The sequence below is a fragment of the Lissotriton helveticus genome, chromosome 10, assembly GCF_964261635.1.
Source record: "Lissotriton helveticus chromosome 10, aLisHel1.1, whole genome shotgun sequence".
NCBI lineage: Eukaryota > Metazoa > Chordata > Amphibia > Caudata > Salamandridae > Lissotriton > Lissotriton helveticus.
Window position 1 is genome coordinate 249,599,554 of NC_136071.1, and position 17,606 is coordinate 249,617,159.

Below are 17,606 nucleotides of genomic sequence, written 5' to 3' on the forward strand. Positions count from 1 at the left end.
CATGCATATAGCACAAATACAGCTTGGGTAAAATGTGCCTCTTACTACTAAAAATACAGCAGTACAAACATAACCTACATTTCAGGATCAAGGACAGAGCACCTATGGGACATGTTGGTCCTGCAAGACTGCCTGAGTGTTTAGTGACCAACCGTAACCAAACTTTCTTGCAGAAGAAGTTGATAATGAGATGTATTCATTTTAAGGCCACTTCTGAACTGGTGGTATTTTGGAAAAGACGCTTGCATTGAAGTTTCAACACTAAAAGCTTGTATCCCTATATCAACATTTTGTATGGCAACTTCCCAACACAAAAATATACTAAACAGATGTAATTTCTCTTCTCTTTGCACAGCGTTGTCAAACCCAATTCAGACCTACAGCTGCCCGCTCTTCTGGACTGAGTACGAGGAGCACTGCTACAGGTTCTTCCCTGTGAATAAAACGTGGGCAGAGGCCGACTTGTACTGTGCAGAATTCTCCATTGGTATAAAGTCGGCAAAACTGGCCTCCATACACAGGTATGTCTCACTATTGTTGATGAGTTTTGCACAATGACATCTATTTGAGGGATACGTGGCTTCAGGGAATATATCCCCAGATGTATACTATTGTCAAAGAAAAACACGTGACTTGTAGTTTTGGCAAATTCACCATTAATTATATGTGTTAGAAGCGCTCACTTTACACAAACACTTTCCTTGTCATTCATAAATGTGACAGTACTAATCAAAATCAACCACCCTGGTTACCAGGGGGGAATAAAGGGCCAGATGTGCGACCCTATATTGCATTCGTAAACAGGTTTGTGACCCGTTTGCGCTTGCAAAATGTGAAAGGGCTATGTACAATTTCTAAATAGCAAGTCGCAATTTATTTGCAAGTCACTGTTTAGGAATTGCGAGTCGCTATTAGGAAGGGGCGTTCCCTTCCTAATAGCGACCCCAACCCCATGTATGAATGTAAAACACTTGCAAATTAACCACCCTCTTCAAGAGGGCGGTAATGCACTCTCAAAAGAGAAGGGGTCCCCAGGGGACCCCTTCCTCTTTACAAATGCAGGGGAAATATTTTTTATGGGGAAGGAAATGGTATAGGGACCACTGCCTGCCCTTACAAAATGAAACAATACGTTTCATTAAAAAAAAAAAAATACTAGTGGCTCAGCAATATTCATGAGGCTCACATTTTGCGACCCCATTGGGAATCGCAAACAGTGTCTAAGACACTGTTGTACATTCATTTTTGTGTGTCGCAAATTGTGAGTCGCAATTTGACGCAATTTGCTACTTGCAAAAATGAATGGTCCTACATCTGGCCCAAAATAAATGGCTGCAGTCTTGTCGACTCAATTTTTCATTTTTAGAATTAAATCAATTTTTATTAGCAGAACACATGGCATGAAAATACAGAGCGTCATTGCCTACAACCCACTGTGCCGGCTGCATCTGAATCAAAAGAAAGGAAACAGGTCTTATGAAACATGAGCCAAGAAAGTAGGTGATTAACACAGCACGTTGCCTACAACCCATATTTGGGCCGGCCGCGTTCGATAAAGTATAGAATTAAACAGTCTTTTACCATAGAAGAAGAGGAACAGAAAGATTTTATTTTTATTTTATTTATTTATTTAAGGTTTTGTAAAGCGCGTAGTAAAGTCCACATTTTGTAAAGCGCACAATCACCCGTAAGGGTCTCTAGGCGCTGGGGGGCCGTCGGGAAGATTAAGCGAGCTATTGCCCAGAGTCACATGGTGCTGGGCTAACCTGCCGCCGGAGCCGGGGATCGAACCGTGGTCCCCAGATTCCAGCGTCAGTCGCCCTGGCCGCGGCGCCACACCTCTTCCATCGTAGTAACCCATAAGCATCCCAGCGCTAAGATCAAGACACTCAAGAGGCTGACGTAAGGGAGGAGATCAGGGGAATAGGTGAGTTTTCAGAAATTTTCTGAACCAGAGGTAATCTGGTTTCATCCTAAGTTTGGGGGGGGAGGGCATTCCACAGGCGGGCCGCGTTCACAGAAAAACGCCGTCCGCCAGTACGTGCCCTCTTCACTCTGAAAGTAGTGATAAGGTGTTTGTGGTCAGAGCGAAGGGATCTTGCGGCTTTGTAGGGCCTGATGAATTTCTTGAGGATGGGGGTACCTTTATCCTGCAGGAGTTTATGGGACAGGCAGAGAGCCTTGAATTTGACTCGCTCTCTCACTGGGAGCCAGTGGAGATACTTCAGAGCTGGTATGGCCGATGATCTGGCCGGAGTGTTGGTGAGGATCCGTGCCGCGGCATTCTGGATCCTTTGCAATTTATTGAAGGTTGCTTCGGGGGCACCCAGATATATGGCATTGCTATAGTCCAGCCTTGAAAGGATGAGGCCTTGGATGAGCAATTTCTGGGAGACGGGAGGGAGCAGGGGCAAAATTTTCCTGATAGATTTAAGGAGCCCAAAGCAAATCCCAGTGATTTTTTTGGCGTGGGTCTTGAAGGACAGGTCTTTTTCTATCCAGATTCCCAGGCTTTTGATCTCAGCTTTGGGGACTGGAGGTTCACCCAGACAGGGGGGCCAGATGTTAGGGGGAAGGGAGGTCCCCTTTTGGCCAAGGATTAGGATATCTGTCTTTGATCCGTTGAGTTTCAACGACGAACAGTTGATCCATCCCTGAATTTCTGATAGACAGCTATAGAGGTTAGATGGTTCCTGGTTGGGATGTGACAGAGACACCACTAATTGCGTGTCATCCGCGTAGCTGATGATTTTTACTCCGAACGGGATGACCACCTCCTCCAGTGGGGACATGTAGACATTAAATAATGTCGGGCTTAACGACGAGCCCTGGGGCACTCCACACTGGAGGGGGTAGTGGGGGAGCGGGTGTCGTTCTCCCATACCTGGAAGGAGCGATGGTCTAGAAATGATGCGAACCATGCCAGGGCAGTACCATCCACACCGATGTTTTTGAGTCGCTGGATTAAGACCTGGTGGTTAACAGTGTCGAAGGCCGCACTGAGGTCCAGGAGGATCACTGCCACTGATCCTCCTGCGTCCAGGATGATTCTGGCCTCCTCCACTGCCGCAAGCAGGGCGATGTCTGTGCCCTGACCTGGGCGAATCCAGTTTGCGAGTTTCTGAGCAAGTTGTTGGACTCTAGAAACTGCGAAAGCTTTTTGTTGACAAGCTTTTCAGTGATTTTACTGATTCCAGGGAGGAGGGAGATTGGCCTATAGTTGGCCATGTCAAGGGGATCAAGTGAAGGTTTTTTAAGGAGCGCCTTGACAACGGCCGCTTTCCAGCTAGGGGGGACTATTCCCTGGAGCAATGATGAATTGATAAGGTCCGTGAGGGGAGGGGCGATCGTAGGGGCCACTTTTTTTAGAATGCGTAGGGGCACTGGGTCACTAGGGGAGCCGCTTTTGATTGTAGCTAGCGTCGTTAGGACCTCTTCGATAGTTACCGGGCCAAGAGAATTCAGGTGGGTGGTGGCTGGGTCCAAATTAGTGCAGCCCTCATTGATGAGACTAAGGTCGACAGGAGGTAGGGAGGCGAGGATTTTTCGAATTTTCTCATCAAAGAATTTGGCCAAGTTGAGGCATTTCTCTTCAGAGATTTGTGGGTCTGGAAGTTTTTCATGTCGCGGCTCTGGGACTTTGAGTAATTCTTTTAAAATGATAAAGGTTTCCCTGGCGGAGCAGGAGGAGTTTTTTATCCTTTCATCAAAGAAAGTGCTTTTGGCATTGCGAAGGGCGAGTTTGTAGTTTTTTAAGGAGGTTCGAAAAGCGGCTTTTTTGCCTGTGGATTTATCCCTTCTCCATAAGCGCTCTGTTCTTTTGCACTCCTTACGTAAAAGGTTAAGATCAGGAGTGTACCAGGGAGCCGGGTTCACTCTTTTGACTCGTTTTAAGCTGGTGGTTTTAGGGAGGAGGTCGTCCAGTGAGTGGGTGAGCCAGGTGTTGAACTGACTGTCCGCAGTCACTGGGTCGGAGGTCGGAGGGGGAAGAGTGACCCTGAGTGTAGTGGTCCATTCTTCTGGCGAAAGTTTGTGCCAGAAAGATATATTGCACCACATCCGTATATATGATAATGCAACAAGGACACACTATGGCCCACGAGGCAGAATAAGTCAGCTTTTTAAAGAACAAAAGAAGGAGAACAAACCAAATTTCGAACACATAAAACCCTATGCCCCCCCCCTTCTCCCTCCCAGTGAACCAAGTGTATATTCAGCTGTCCATAGACAATCTGGCAAGGTAGTTGACAGTGCCCTGGGGAACAAGTGGATTCACAGCTGCTGCACCCGCTATCCTCCCTCCTGACTCTCGGGGAGCAGCTTCAGGAGCCTTAAATAGGCAGGGCAAGTTAGTTCTGAAGACTCTGAGGATAAAATTGAAATGAAAGCGGCCCAGACTTTGGAATGTTCAGATTTGTCACCGAGTGTAGCCATAGGCAAGCTCTCCATACCCAAGAGGGACCACAATTGGTGTAGCCATTGAGAGTGGTCTGGGATCCTGTCAGACGTCTAGCCTGCTAGTAAAACCCAGTGTGCAGCATTCAGAGCCAGGGCAATCTGTTTGCCTTGGACCGAGTGCAAGGGGATGGTCAGGGCGTTGGGCAACCCTAAGATATGTAGATGGTGAATCTCAGGATGGTTGTGTCAAAAGCCCTATCAATTTTGTTGAGGATCTTCTCCCAGTATCTTGAAAGCTTTGGGCAGTTCCACAGCAAGTAAAGAAGGTTACCTGGGCTCCCACAGCCAAGCCAGCAGAGGCCGTTGCACTGAGAGTTCTACTTAGTTAAGTGGGCCGGGGTATAATACCAGTAAGATACAATTTTAAATGCAGTCTCTGTGTGGCCCATGGAGTGTGCAAAGTGGTGTGATCTGTGAAAAATATCCTCCCATTCTTTATTTGAAAGGTTGCGACCTATTTCCGCCTACCACCGCCTCTGACCTGCAGAATGGGCCGCTTTAGCGCTTTTGCGAAGACGAGATAGATTTCGGAGATAAACTTGCGGTCATCCTTTTTTAGGAAAAGTCACTTCCCAAACGGTAGCATCGGTCTGCTGACCAAGGGACGTACAAGGGGACCAGATATCCAGTGCAACAATTGTGTGTAGAGAAAAAGGTCAGAGCCCGCAAGGCCATAATCATCCTGGAGCTCCTCTAAGGGAATGTGACCCTGCAGATCGAACAGTTGCCCTAGGCGCTTACACCTTCCCTCCACCCACCACATGGCCGCTCCTTTCTCCATCCCAGGAATTAAATCGGGTTTGAGAAAATTGGAGACATGGGGGAGGGGAAAGTGGTAAGATTGGCCCGTCTAGACACCTTGTCCCAAACTATCAGAGTAGGGCGTGTGACTGGCGAGGAATAGAGTCCCCAGGAGCACGCATACCGCGGCAGCAAGGCCTCCCTCCAGATATGCCGACCAGCCACTGTCTGATCCATAAATACCCAGTGCTTTTCCGTCATAGGACGGTTCCATGCTACAAGACAACACAGCAGCGAGGCCTGGAAATAGCGGGTAAGGTAGGTAAAGGCCAAACCTCCCTGCTTCTTAGGGCACTGAAGTAGAGTTTTCTGCAGTCTGGGCGAGGTCGGGCCCCAAATGAAGCGTTCAATCTCCATTTGGAGGAATGAGAGCGTTCTCGGTGGGGGCAGTAGGAGGAGGGTCTGGAAGAGGTATAGGGCCCTGAGTAGGACATTCATTTTTATCACAGCCAGTCTCCCGAGCCATGACAAAGGTAGACGCCACTATTGGTCGAGTTCTCTCCGGACGCATGAGAGAAGATTAGTATAGTTCACCTCCGCCGTCTTATCCAGGCTGCTGTACAGGACCAATCCTAGGTACATTAATGCCTCCCGTCACCCAGTCAAAGTCAAATTGACCACATAGTGTGGCCACAGTAGCGTGTTTCGCAGTAAGATTCAGAACGTGTGATTTCTGTAAATATATTTTGAACCCAGAAACCTGACTGAAGGCCTGCAGCACTGTCACGATGGCCGGCATAGAACTCAAGGGGTGGGCCACCAAAAAAATGACATAATCAGCGTAAAGGCTGATGAAGTGGCGATCAGCATGTGGATTGTCCCGGAGTCGTTGAGCAAAGAGCTCCATGTACACGGTGAAGAGCAGTGGGGAGAGAGGACAGCCTTCTCTGGCGCCCCTTTCCACTGCAAAGGCCTCCGAGAGTATACCATTGACCCTGACCACTGCCGTAGGAGCGCTGTAATTGCTCGCTACCCAGTGACGAACCTTAAGCCCCACACCAAAGTGCTCTTGTGTAGCAAACAAATACGGCCAGTGTACTTTTGTCAAAGGCCTTCTCGGCAGTAGTGCCTCTTTTCTTGATCTGTGCACCTTGTCAATTAGATGGCATATCTTTTTTGTGTTGTCCCCGCACTACTGACTCAGGATAAAGCCCGACTGGTTCGGGTCAATCAGGCCATGCATAAGAGGGTTGAGTCTATGGGGCAAGATACTCGAGAATAACTTCGCATCTATGTTCAGCAGGGAAATCGGCCGATATGAACTACAAAACACTGGGTCCTTTCCTAGTTTGGGGATGACAGAGATTTTTGCCTGAAGCATAGAAGCCGTGAGGGTGCCTGTGTCTGCAAATGAGTTAAATAGTCGGGTGAGCAAAGGGACCAGTTCCCCCCAGTAGTCTAATAGAAAAGGGCACTAAAACCATCCAGGGCTGGCGCTTTCAGGGGTTTCAGAGGAGCGATGGTACTCAAGAGGGTCTGTAAGAGTAGAGGACTTGGCGACATAGAGACTCGCATAGTAGGCCCGAAAAGCCACTGCAATGTCTGAGTCATCTTTTACTTCCAACCCCTGGGCCCCCATACCACTTTTACCACCTGGGCCTGCTGCTGACTGCGGAGGCAATGTGCAAACATGCGACCGCCCATATTAGAGCCTACATAGTATATATGTTTCAGCTGTAGCACCGAGTATTCAGCTCTGTCAAGGTGCAGTCACTTCAACTGGAGCCGCTCCTTCTGTAACTGGCGCCATACCCGAGGAGCACCCGTGCGTTTATGAAAGGTCTCAAGTTCCTTAACCCGATCTTCGAGGTCTTTTCTCTTAGCCAACCTGTCTTTGTTATCGTAAGCCACTTTAGCGATAGGAGCCCCATGCACAACTAGTTTAAGTGCCTCCCAGATGGAGGCCAAAGGCTTGGAGCCTTCGTCATTAAGTGCTAAATAGTCAGTCGGTGTACGTCGGAGGTCCGCCACCACCTGCGGAGACCTCAGGAGTGAGTCCCGTAGACGCCAGCGTGATGGTGGACGAGGGCGCGAGCGGGAGGTGTAAAGACAAAGTGATAGGGGCATGGTCCGAAAGGGAGCGGGCCTCTATAGTAGAGACCTGAATACAGGCCCATGCCGCCTGGGTGACAAGGAAGTGGTCCAAACAAGCGTACGACTTATGGGCAGCAGAATAAAAGGAGTAATCCCGTTTGTTGGGGTGTAAGTAACGCCAAGCATCAAGCCATATCCTCCCGTACTCCGATACGGCACCTGTGCCGCCAAATCTCGGGTAAGAGTAGTCCATCCCTGAATCCATACCCAAATTCAAGTCCCTCCCCCCACCACCACCAGGGAGTCAGATGTATGAAGAATCCCGGCCAGGGCATTCAGCAGAACTTTCTCTTGGTGCTCGTTGAGGGAATATAGTGAGGCTATTGTAATATTGGAGGAGCCTATACGTAGGCTCAGTGCGAGGAGGAGCCCCTTAATCTCTGCTTCTGTACCCAGTACTGAGCCTCGAAAGTGTTTAGCAAGCAGAATGGCCACCCCACCCTTTTTATTTTACCCGAAGACCAGAACTGTAAAGGAAACCCTCTGTGCTGCATGCAGTGTGTATCGACCTGAAGGAGGTGAGTTTCTTGGAGTAGGCAAACATCCCCTTTCGTATGTTCAAATAAGGAGACAAATAGATCACTGCCTCCCTCTTAATGGGGTTGTTATGGCCTCTGACAATGAAGCTAACTATCTGGACTGCCATCAGCTGAAGAAGAGCCCCCTATCGCTATGGCTGATGCGCTGTAACAACTGCGGGGAACAGATCCCACAGGGGACCGTGAGTGTATATGTAGTTGGACGAGCAATGAGAGATGGACCCTGAATAACGACTGGGTTGAGAGGAATCATATATTACCTCTAGAACAGACAGGTTTTCGCAAGGGACATGGCACTTTGGACAACCTCACCGCACTTCAGATAATCTCTGATAAATATGTAAGGGTTCGTGGAGGAAGAGTACATGCGGCGTTTATAGATTTCTCCACAGCGTTCGACAAAGTGGATCGGCCGTTGCTGTGGAGAAAATTAGCCGCTCTAGGCATGCCTCCTCTCCTGTTAGATTTGGTTAAGGCCCTTCATTCAGATACATGGTGCCAAGTCCTTCAAGGAGGGGAAAGGGGGTTATCCCAAATTATTCCTTCCATCAACGGACTAAAGTAGGGTTGTCTTTTGGCGCCTTTGCTTTTTTCCTACATTTCAGATCTTCCTACGTCCTTATCTGCTAGTGATGGTATTGCACCATCATTAGGGGGATCTCCAATTACCTGTTTGTTATATGCGGACGATATCATTATATTGGATTTAACGCCCAAAGGGTTAAACAATCGTCTACATGATCTACATCTTTATGCCGAACTCCATTTTTTAAAGATAAACACAGCTAAAAGTAAAATTATGAGTATATCAGGGAGGAAAAAAACAAAATATGAGAATTTTGGTTGGTCCATAGGAGGTCATAAGCTGGAGGTGGTTAAGTCCTATGTATTCCTGGGGAAAATAATATCTGATAACCTAAGTGACAAGGCCCACATTGATAGTAATTCCCAGAAGGCCCTGTCTCAGGGTAAAAGTTTGAGTGCATTGTACTCTGCCACAGGGAGAAGACATTTCTCTTACCTGCTAGAGGTCTTTAGGGCGAAAATCCCATCTTCCCTTCTGTACGGAATTGAAATAGTTGATATAGGGCAATGGGGTTTTTTACATGTTAGAGAAGGAAAAATTCTACGGTTTTTAGCTTCTATTAACACTGCCTGCACAGTGGCGTCTCTAAGACTTGAGTTCAGTATCCGTAGTAATTGGGTGCAGGGCTTGGCAGGGTTAGTGCGTTGGGTAGCCAGTCTGGCCAGAGGGGAAGTGGGGACTTTGAGACACTTAATGAAGTCGGAATTGTTGGGCACTCTAAGGGAGTTCTCCTCAATTGTGAAGAACTTCAGGAGGGCTGTTGTGCTTTTACAGTTGGAGGAGAGCACTCTCTTCACTTTATCTGCCGTACAGTTAAAATCACTTTTGAAACAGGCCTCGTGGGATCTTAGTTTTAGGTTGGACAGGGAATCTATCCTTGCGAAGAAGGGAGTATCCCCCCTCACTGATACTTACATACTAAAACGCAAGCAACCCTATGTCGCCTGGAACCTATCCCATGCCATACGGCGTTTTTGGCTGCTCTTGAGGCAGGATTTACTCCCTCTTAATAAGCTTATGGCTAGGTATGGTTGCTCTGCAATTTGCAACTTTTGTAATCTGTCTACCCAGGACTTTATACATGTTCTCTTTATATGTCCTGTACTTCGTTTATTTCGTCGCAAGTGGTTAAGACAAATTTGTTTGAAATTGAATATCCTTACAGCCAATTCTTTCTTTTATGCTTTATATAATCCTCCTAATGAAATGTTCTGTTTTAGCATTTTTAATTTCTTTAAATGTTTCTTAGATATCTACTAGAGGGTTTTATTTAACTGTGTTGTACTGATTATATTGTATTTTAGTAAAAATGTGTTACTGTCTTTTGCATTTGTACGAGTACTCTGTATTATGTATCTTTTTATGTGGACCTCTTTGGAGTTCCAAAACATAATAAACAAACTTGAAACTTGACCCTGGATACAAAGCTCACTAGAGAGAGGACCCACCCATCCCTGAAACAAAAGGAAATAAACCCCAGAACAATAAAACAACATGAAATAGAGGCGTACCAAGTCCATCTCGAAACCTGGGCAGAAGACAAAGGGGACTACCAGAGGAATGAGGGACATCAATGGAAAGAAGCATAAGAATTCCTCCATCCCCACCAGTCCCACAAAAGACCAGACAGTCCTAAAGGCACCATACCCATAATCGTTAGCATCCAGAGAGTTTCCGTCTGCGCCAGCCAGGGTCCGAAGAACCGCAGACAGTTCCTTGATGATTGTGGCCGTGTCCGGGCGAAGGCATTCTAGGTCTCGGCCAGCCCTAGGCCCGCGTCCAGGAGGCCCCCGTGTGCCCCGCTCTGAGACATCCGAATGAGAAGGCAGGTCATCAAGAGACAAGTTCAACACCTTGCAGGCCTCAGATAAGGAAGGGACCTGATGCAACTTCCCATCCAGCCAGAAGATGAGGCGAAAGGGGTGGCCCCGGGCATATGAGACATTTTTAGAGCGCAGGTGATTAGTAATGGGATGAAAGTCTCTCCTCTTCTGGAGAGTGCTCGCCACCAAATCCTGAAAAAGCTGTGGAGTGTGGCCCCTAAACTGGAGAGGTTGAGAAGCGCGACCTGCCTTAAGAATCTCCTCCTTCACTGTGTAGTTGTGGACGCATATTAGGATGGCAGCAGGGGGGCTGTTCGTCTGACGAGGTGGACCAACCTGGTGTCAACAGTCTATCTTGACGGATGACTCCGCTGAGCTGCCCAAGACCGCGCAGAAGAGATCTTGAACATAAGCCACAGGGTCTTTCCCTTCCTCCCCCGTTGGGACTACACGGACGCGGATATTGTTACTGCACAACCTATTCACTAGGTCTTCAGAGTGCAATTGAAGATGCAATTGCTGGTCCTGCACCCACAGGACTTCTTGCTGGAGCACTGCAATCTCTTCACCCCTGGCCGTCGCGGTATCCTCCAGTCTGGCAACCTGCTCCCCCACAGCATCCACATCTCTCCGTGCCTCCCGTAGAACCCGCCGCAAGTCTGTCTTGATGGCCAAAATATCCACTCATTGGGAAGTGAACAGGGCTTCCAGGAACTCCCTCATGACTGCGCAGTCCAGGCCTTCCCGTGCGGGCATCGCGCCAGAGTGGGGGGTGTCACCCATGAACTTTAGTAGGAGGTCTCGAACGGATCTGTCTTTTTTTTTCTTGGCCGCCACCATTGTAAGACGAGGAAGCTGACATTGCGTGGGTCCGCTGGAAATGAAAAGCGCCTGCGCTAGGCCATCAATGGTGGAGCGAAAGAGCATGCCGGCCCCCAGAATAGTTGCTGCTGTACGTGGCGGCAAGGGCTGACAAGCCCTGTGAGGCTCACTAGAGAGGCCCGAACTCCAGAGGTGGTGGAGAGCAGACTTCGTGACTCTGGCACTTCCATCACGCAGTAGGCCCCACCTGCAAGTAGGCCTGATATGACTCCACTGGCTTATATATGTCCAGGTGGCCTCTCCCACTGCCACAGCGCTCGCACCGTTGGGGGGCACCAACTCACCCCCTATAGTGCTGTGTCACAGCGTCTTTGCAGCTCCAGCCGCTACCACTGTTGCTCCTGGGCTCAAGCCAACTCTGCAGGTCTCAAGTAGACTGCTACTAGAAGTCGGGCGTGTTGGAGGCCCCGTCCGGACCGGGACCAGGGGCGGGGATCAACAACTGTCGCTTGAGCACTCACAGAGCGCTGTAGTGCATCAGGACGGGTCCCGCGCCTATCGGGGGCCGGATCAAGCACTCTCAGCAGGCCCCGAAGCTCACGTGAATGCCCCGGCCGTCACAGGCTGTGGTGCAGGCCCAGGATTGAGCCTGTGTAACCACCCGCTGGTGGACATCAGAGCAAGGTGCGGGAGTGGAGGGGATCACCCAAAGTCCTGCAATAGCGATGGGGTTAAGGCTCACTCCGGGGGCCCGCCAGTAGAAACAGAGGAGGTCTGATGTGCAAAGAAGGCCCTCCAGAAGTCGGTGCAGTAGGCCCAGCATCTACCTGCTCTCTTCGCTGGAGCCTCTGGGCGATCGGCTGTCTCCCAATCCGGTTCTTCAGCTTATCCAGACGCCCCACTGTTCACGGGCCCCAGACGTTTTCTCCTCATCTTCAACGCCCAGTCAGTAGTCCCAGCGAGTCCCCAAACTCGTGAAAATTCTCAGGCCGTCATGGCCGCGCTACAGGCCCGGAGCGAGGCTCAGTTGGCGTCGGGGGCAGAGCATAAATGCTGGTAATCACCCAAGGCTTCAGAGTGATGCTTGCAGCGAGGCTCCCACCGGGGACCCGCCTGTAGGAGTGATGTGATGCCGCTATCTTCAAAAACTCCTCAGCGAGCCAAGCCTCAGGTCTGGCCTCTCCCAGCCCCCAGCGCCGGAGCCGCAGGCCGTTCAGGTTCGCACAAGCAAGCAGTTAGGGGCGAATGAGACAGTCCACGGCCCGCCACCCCAGGCGCTCAGCTGCAAGGAAGCCTCCGGCAGGGGATTGGAGCATCAGGTGTGCCATTGTCAACGCTGTGGGCCCGGCGGGAGCGGAGCTCAGGGAAAACACATCCGCTCACACCACCATCTTAGCCACGCCCCCAATTTTTCATTTTTAAAGCGCTTCGGTAGATACATTTATTTCCATTTAAACAAATCAAGATCCAAATAGTGTGTCACTCAGTAAGGCTGTGAGTGATGTCCCTAACAACTGGGTCTGGTGGCTCAGTGGACTAATGCATCCACTGTAGGGGCCTGTGTTCGACCTCATGGTCACAGGTTCTAATCCCAGCGGGTCCACTCAGCCTTTCATCCATCTGAGGTCGATAAAATGAGTACCATTGAGTTGGGTAACAATATACATCTGTTATTCAGTGCCTTGAGACCTTTGGGTGATACGTGTGCTTTACAAACACACGTTATGTTATGTTACAACCAAATGCAAAAGAAGTCCCGCCAATAGCAATAGAACAGTAGCTGATGTCGCAGGGGAATAAGTCTTGAATCATGTATCCTTGTGCATTCTATCTTTTGGGAAACCAGTAGGTAATGACACAACAAGTGCTTTTACTATTACAAGACAAATTCAGTGTATGGCGCAACTGATAATCCCAAAAATATTTGATGCGGTTGTTGTTGGATCTTCATATTTTTGTGAAGAAATGATGTTAGAGGGCACTGTTTACCAAAACGTGCTACCAAAATAGGGTGAACAAATAGCTTACAAATGTGTTGCTGTGTTTCTATTTCTAGTTCTTCTAGAAGCCCTTGATATAGTCCTGAGGAAGACCCTACAAACGTTTCCTTTCCCACTAGTGGCCCAAATGCACTGTCTAGAGCGTCCCTAAGAGGATTAACTGTTATAAAAAACAAGGAGCAGAATGAGCCATAATTTATTTTGAAGCAATATTGAATATAGTTTCCCCAAATTCGCCTTGAGGGGACACACTCCGACTCTGGTGGATAACTTGAAAAAATTCTCGGACATTCACAGAAAAGTTGTCACCACTTTTGTCTTTTAGTATGTTTTGCACATAAGTCCATTAAAAAAATGTAAATGCACGCACTAAACAAGTCAAGTCAAGTCAAGTCATTATACTTTTATTCGACACATGTATCATAAAAAGTACAAACATACAATACAAACATAATTATAAAAACAGTTCATTTTTTACAAAAATACATCTAAGAATTATGTGGAAAAATTGACTTGATGAGCATTTTTTAAAATCTTAGTCCTAATAATCCAGGCACATGATAAAAACTTTGCAACCCCACAGACAACAACCATGGAAGAGGTGTCAGAGCTAAGAATACGCAAAGCTAATTTATAATCTCTAATACCAAGATTCTTTAGCACTGGTTTCAACCATTTCTTCCTAGGTAGGATGTATGCCTTACAGGCAAAAAGAAAGTGCCCCAATGATTCCTTGGGATTTATACAACCTGGACACATTGTATCCTCTTCCCTCCTATTGTTCCATCTAGATGTAACAGTTTTGAGGGGCAATGTTCCATGTCTAAATTTAATATATAAAGTCCTTTCTCGAGGGATCTGAATAAAATCCAAAAACAATTCCAATTTTTGGGTGCATTTATGGGACAAAAAAGTCTCAGTCAAATGTCCCCAATTTGGGTTCTGTAGCGCCCTGGCCTCTATCCAATCCCAATATAATTTTTTCACCACTTGTTTTGGTGGAGGTGATTGGGATACCCAAGCGTCGCTTAAACCCACGCTTATTACAAGATTTTTTAAAGCATTTAGCCACTTTATTTTGCCTGCAGTATTTAATTTTAGCATTTCATCTAACACTAGGGCATAATTACCTAATTCGGGGGTCCTCCTCAAACGGACCCAATATAAAAGGGGACGGAGCTGAAGGAAGTCCCGAATAGACTTTCTGCCTAGGTCTAAGAATAAAGGTTTGAGTGGGGTAGAGGATGGAAGCGACACCAAGTCCCTCATAAACTTATTCTCTGATCGGACGTGGTCGTTGGTATTCTCGTTGCCCCACAGTTCCGAGCCATAAACAGCTGCGGCAATTGCTTTCCCCTCATAAACTGATAAGGCAGGTGCAACTGGCCTACTTACAGAGAGACGTTGGTTTTTTAAAATAGTGCCGGAAACCCTTTTAAGATTTAAAACCATTTTACATATATGGGGTTCCCATTTCAGATGATTATTAATCCTAACACCCAGGTAATCAAACTCATCGACCACCTCTAAAGGAGATCCATTCAAGAACAAATGGATATTCCTATATTTCTTCTTGGCGGTCATAACCATTAGTTTAGTTTTAGTTGTGTTTATTGTAAGTCCCCGTTCCTGACAAAAAACACTAAACTGATCAAGAAGGGTTTGAAGGCCTGTGGGGGTTTTAGATAAGAGAAGGGTGTCATCGGCAAAGAGGAGGGATGGCGTTTTCTCCCCGGCCACAATGGGGGCGTCGGCCGCTGTCTCATTCAGATGTTTCACCACCCCATTTATAAAAAGGGAGAATAAAGTAGGGGCCATCACACATCCCTGCCGCACCCCTCTATTAACAGGTATACTCTTAGTGAGTTGTCCCTGTGCCCCCCATCGTATCTTCGCATAAGTACCCTCATGGAGTTTAATGATAAGATTTAGCAGATAGGAAGGGAACCCCATATCCCGTAGAACACTCCAAAGTTTAGCACGGGGTATTACATCAAAAGCAGTTTTAAGGTCAATAAAAGCCAGGTAAAGGCTCCCTCTGGCTATTGACACTGTTTTCCAAAAAACTGCACAAAATCTGAAAACTTGATCAATGGCCCCAACATTGCTTCTGAATCCAGCTTGGAAGTGGGACAAAATATTTTCTTCCATAAGCCAGCCCTCAATCCTATTTACAATTACCCTACCAACTACTTTTTGAATAACATCAATTAAACTAATTGGTCTGTAGTTGGCAGGGTCCTCTCTTTCACCCTTTTTAAAAACAGTAACAACTTCAGCACCCTTCCATGAATCCGGTACTTGCTGGCCTGACTGGATGAGGTTCAAAACATTTACAATAAAAACAGCCCAAACCAATGGATTAGACTTCAATAAATCACCCGGTATTCCATCCGGTCCAGGTGCCTTGCCCGGTTTTATTTTAAGGATAGCCTCCTGTACCTCGCGAGGCGAAAACAATACGTCTATAAAGTCCTCATACTGATGGGCCAAACAATTGGTACCTATTAAAGGGGATGCTGGCGCATCTTCTAAGGAGCCTACGCCGTATAGATTCGAAAAGTGGGAATACCATTGGGACTCAGTTATATGGTTTGGGATAGGCTCAGCGCCTCGTCTATCGATGACGTTGATCAGTTTCCAAAAAACCATGGCATTTTTCCCAAGAGCCGCTTCTTTTAAAGCCTGCCAATGTTCCTCTTCCCAATCTTTTTTAGCTTTCCTAATACTAATGCGATAGTCATTTCTAGCTAGTCTAGCGGCTGAGGCATCCTTGTTTTTAATAGCTAGCGAGATTTCTTTTCTTTTCCCTCTACAGGAGGCAGTATACCAGGGGTTCCCCTTTTTCCCATGCATTTTAACAAGTGGAATCCCTTGTTTTTTTTTCGAAAAAAACATACTGATCTCCCCTATTAGGTCTTTATACTTAGTTGCCAGCACTGACCCCTGATGCTGAGATGAAATTTGATTCATTGGCACCAGGGCGGATGAAGCAGCCGAAACTAGAACCCTGATATTCTCAAGTGTCTCCTCATTACACCTAACCACATCCCATTTAATCCTACGATTACAGTTAGAAGGGACTAGGTCTTTAGTAATCAACTCATTTTGGACCTCCTCACCAATATTTTCTCCCCAGAACATACCCATACAGAGGGGATTATGGTCGCTGTCAATCCTCTGTCTGACCTCCATATCAACCAGATTGGCCCATGACCATACATCCAAAAGGATGTAGTCAATCCTAGACGGGCAGCCAATTCGATTGAAGGTCATGGCGCCCATGCGATCAGATGTAGTGCGGCCATTTAAGGCACATAGATCATATGCAGACACCAGGGCATTCAACTGAATGGCTCGAGCCGACCACTTCTTAATTGGGGCCAAAGATAAGGATGGAATTGACTGGTTTCCTAACTTGTTAAAAGAGCCCAAGAATTCATCCTCATCAAGAGGCTCAAATGTACAATTAAAATCACCTCCCACTAATACTAAGGATTTAGAGGGGAGGGCTGAAAGCCTGTTGTCTAACAGCTCCAATGTTGGAGACAGTTGTCCCCCTGGGAGCCCCCTGGCATAAACACAAAAAATTTCAAAAGCATTCCTGGCTGACTGCCTTTTAACAGTTATATGGAGAATATCCTTACAGGGGACATAATTAACAGTAGTCTTACAGTTCAAAGCTATCCTGATCCATATAATTAAGCCCCCCGATGGGCGCCCCCTCCCAGACTGCGTAGCAGGGACAAAGAATGTAGAATAGCCCTGTTTATGTTCTGGCTCTAAACACCACGTTTCCTGAAACATACAGATATGGAAATCTTCTACAAAATTATTCCATTCCGGATCGGGCAAGTTTTTCTTTAAGCCAGCTATGTTCCAGGACAAAATTTTAACAGGTGAGGAGTACCGCATAGATGTATCCAGGGCGGCCTGAGTATCAACACCCCCTGACAAGGGATCTGGAATAATACTATCCTGGACAGGGACTTCCTCTCTTGTAGCAACAATAGAATCACACTCTACGGGAGAAGGTACCCCACAGTCCCTGTCATCTTCAATACACTGGGATGGTGGTCAATCCACTTCTTCCAGCCCACTAAATCGATTATAACATGGGAATAAGGGGTAATTGAGTTGTGGGCCCCACCCTTCTCCATTGAACTGTCTTTCCCCCTTCCACTGGTGCCCCCTCCTCCTGTCGACTAAGTTCCATCCTTCCTCTACAGGCATTCCCCATTGTTGCAGATTCTGGTGTGTTCCACCTCTACCCATTCCTTTCCTGGCAGGCCTCATCCAACTCCATCTAGCATCCTCATAGCCATCTTGCATATAAAAAAAAGGACAGGGGCTTGGCTGACACCACAGACTTGCTATCACAGGGAGGAGTAGAACAAATAAATTCTACCAGTCGTGGGTCCTCAAACGTGATAGCGACACAATCACCCTTTATGCTTTTCTTCTTCCCACCTACCCATGGTGC

At 47.4% G+C, this 17,606-nt stretch overlaps 1 protein-coding gene across 1 annotated transcript in view; it reads left to right on the forward strand.

Moving 5' to 3' along the window:
* The window catches only part of CLEC19A (C-type lectin domain containing 19A), a 195,807-nt gene that overhangs the window by 92,586 nt on the left and 85,615 nt on the right, over positions 1-17,606 (forward strand). Inside the window, exon 2 of the mRNA XM_078664223.1 lies at positions 356-521. Within this exon, the coding sequence (XP_078520349.1) occupies positions 356-521 (166 nt within the window). The remainder of the gene's footprint in view (positions 1-355; positions 522-17,606) is intronic.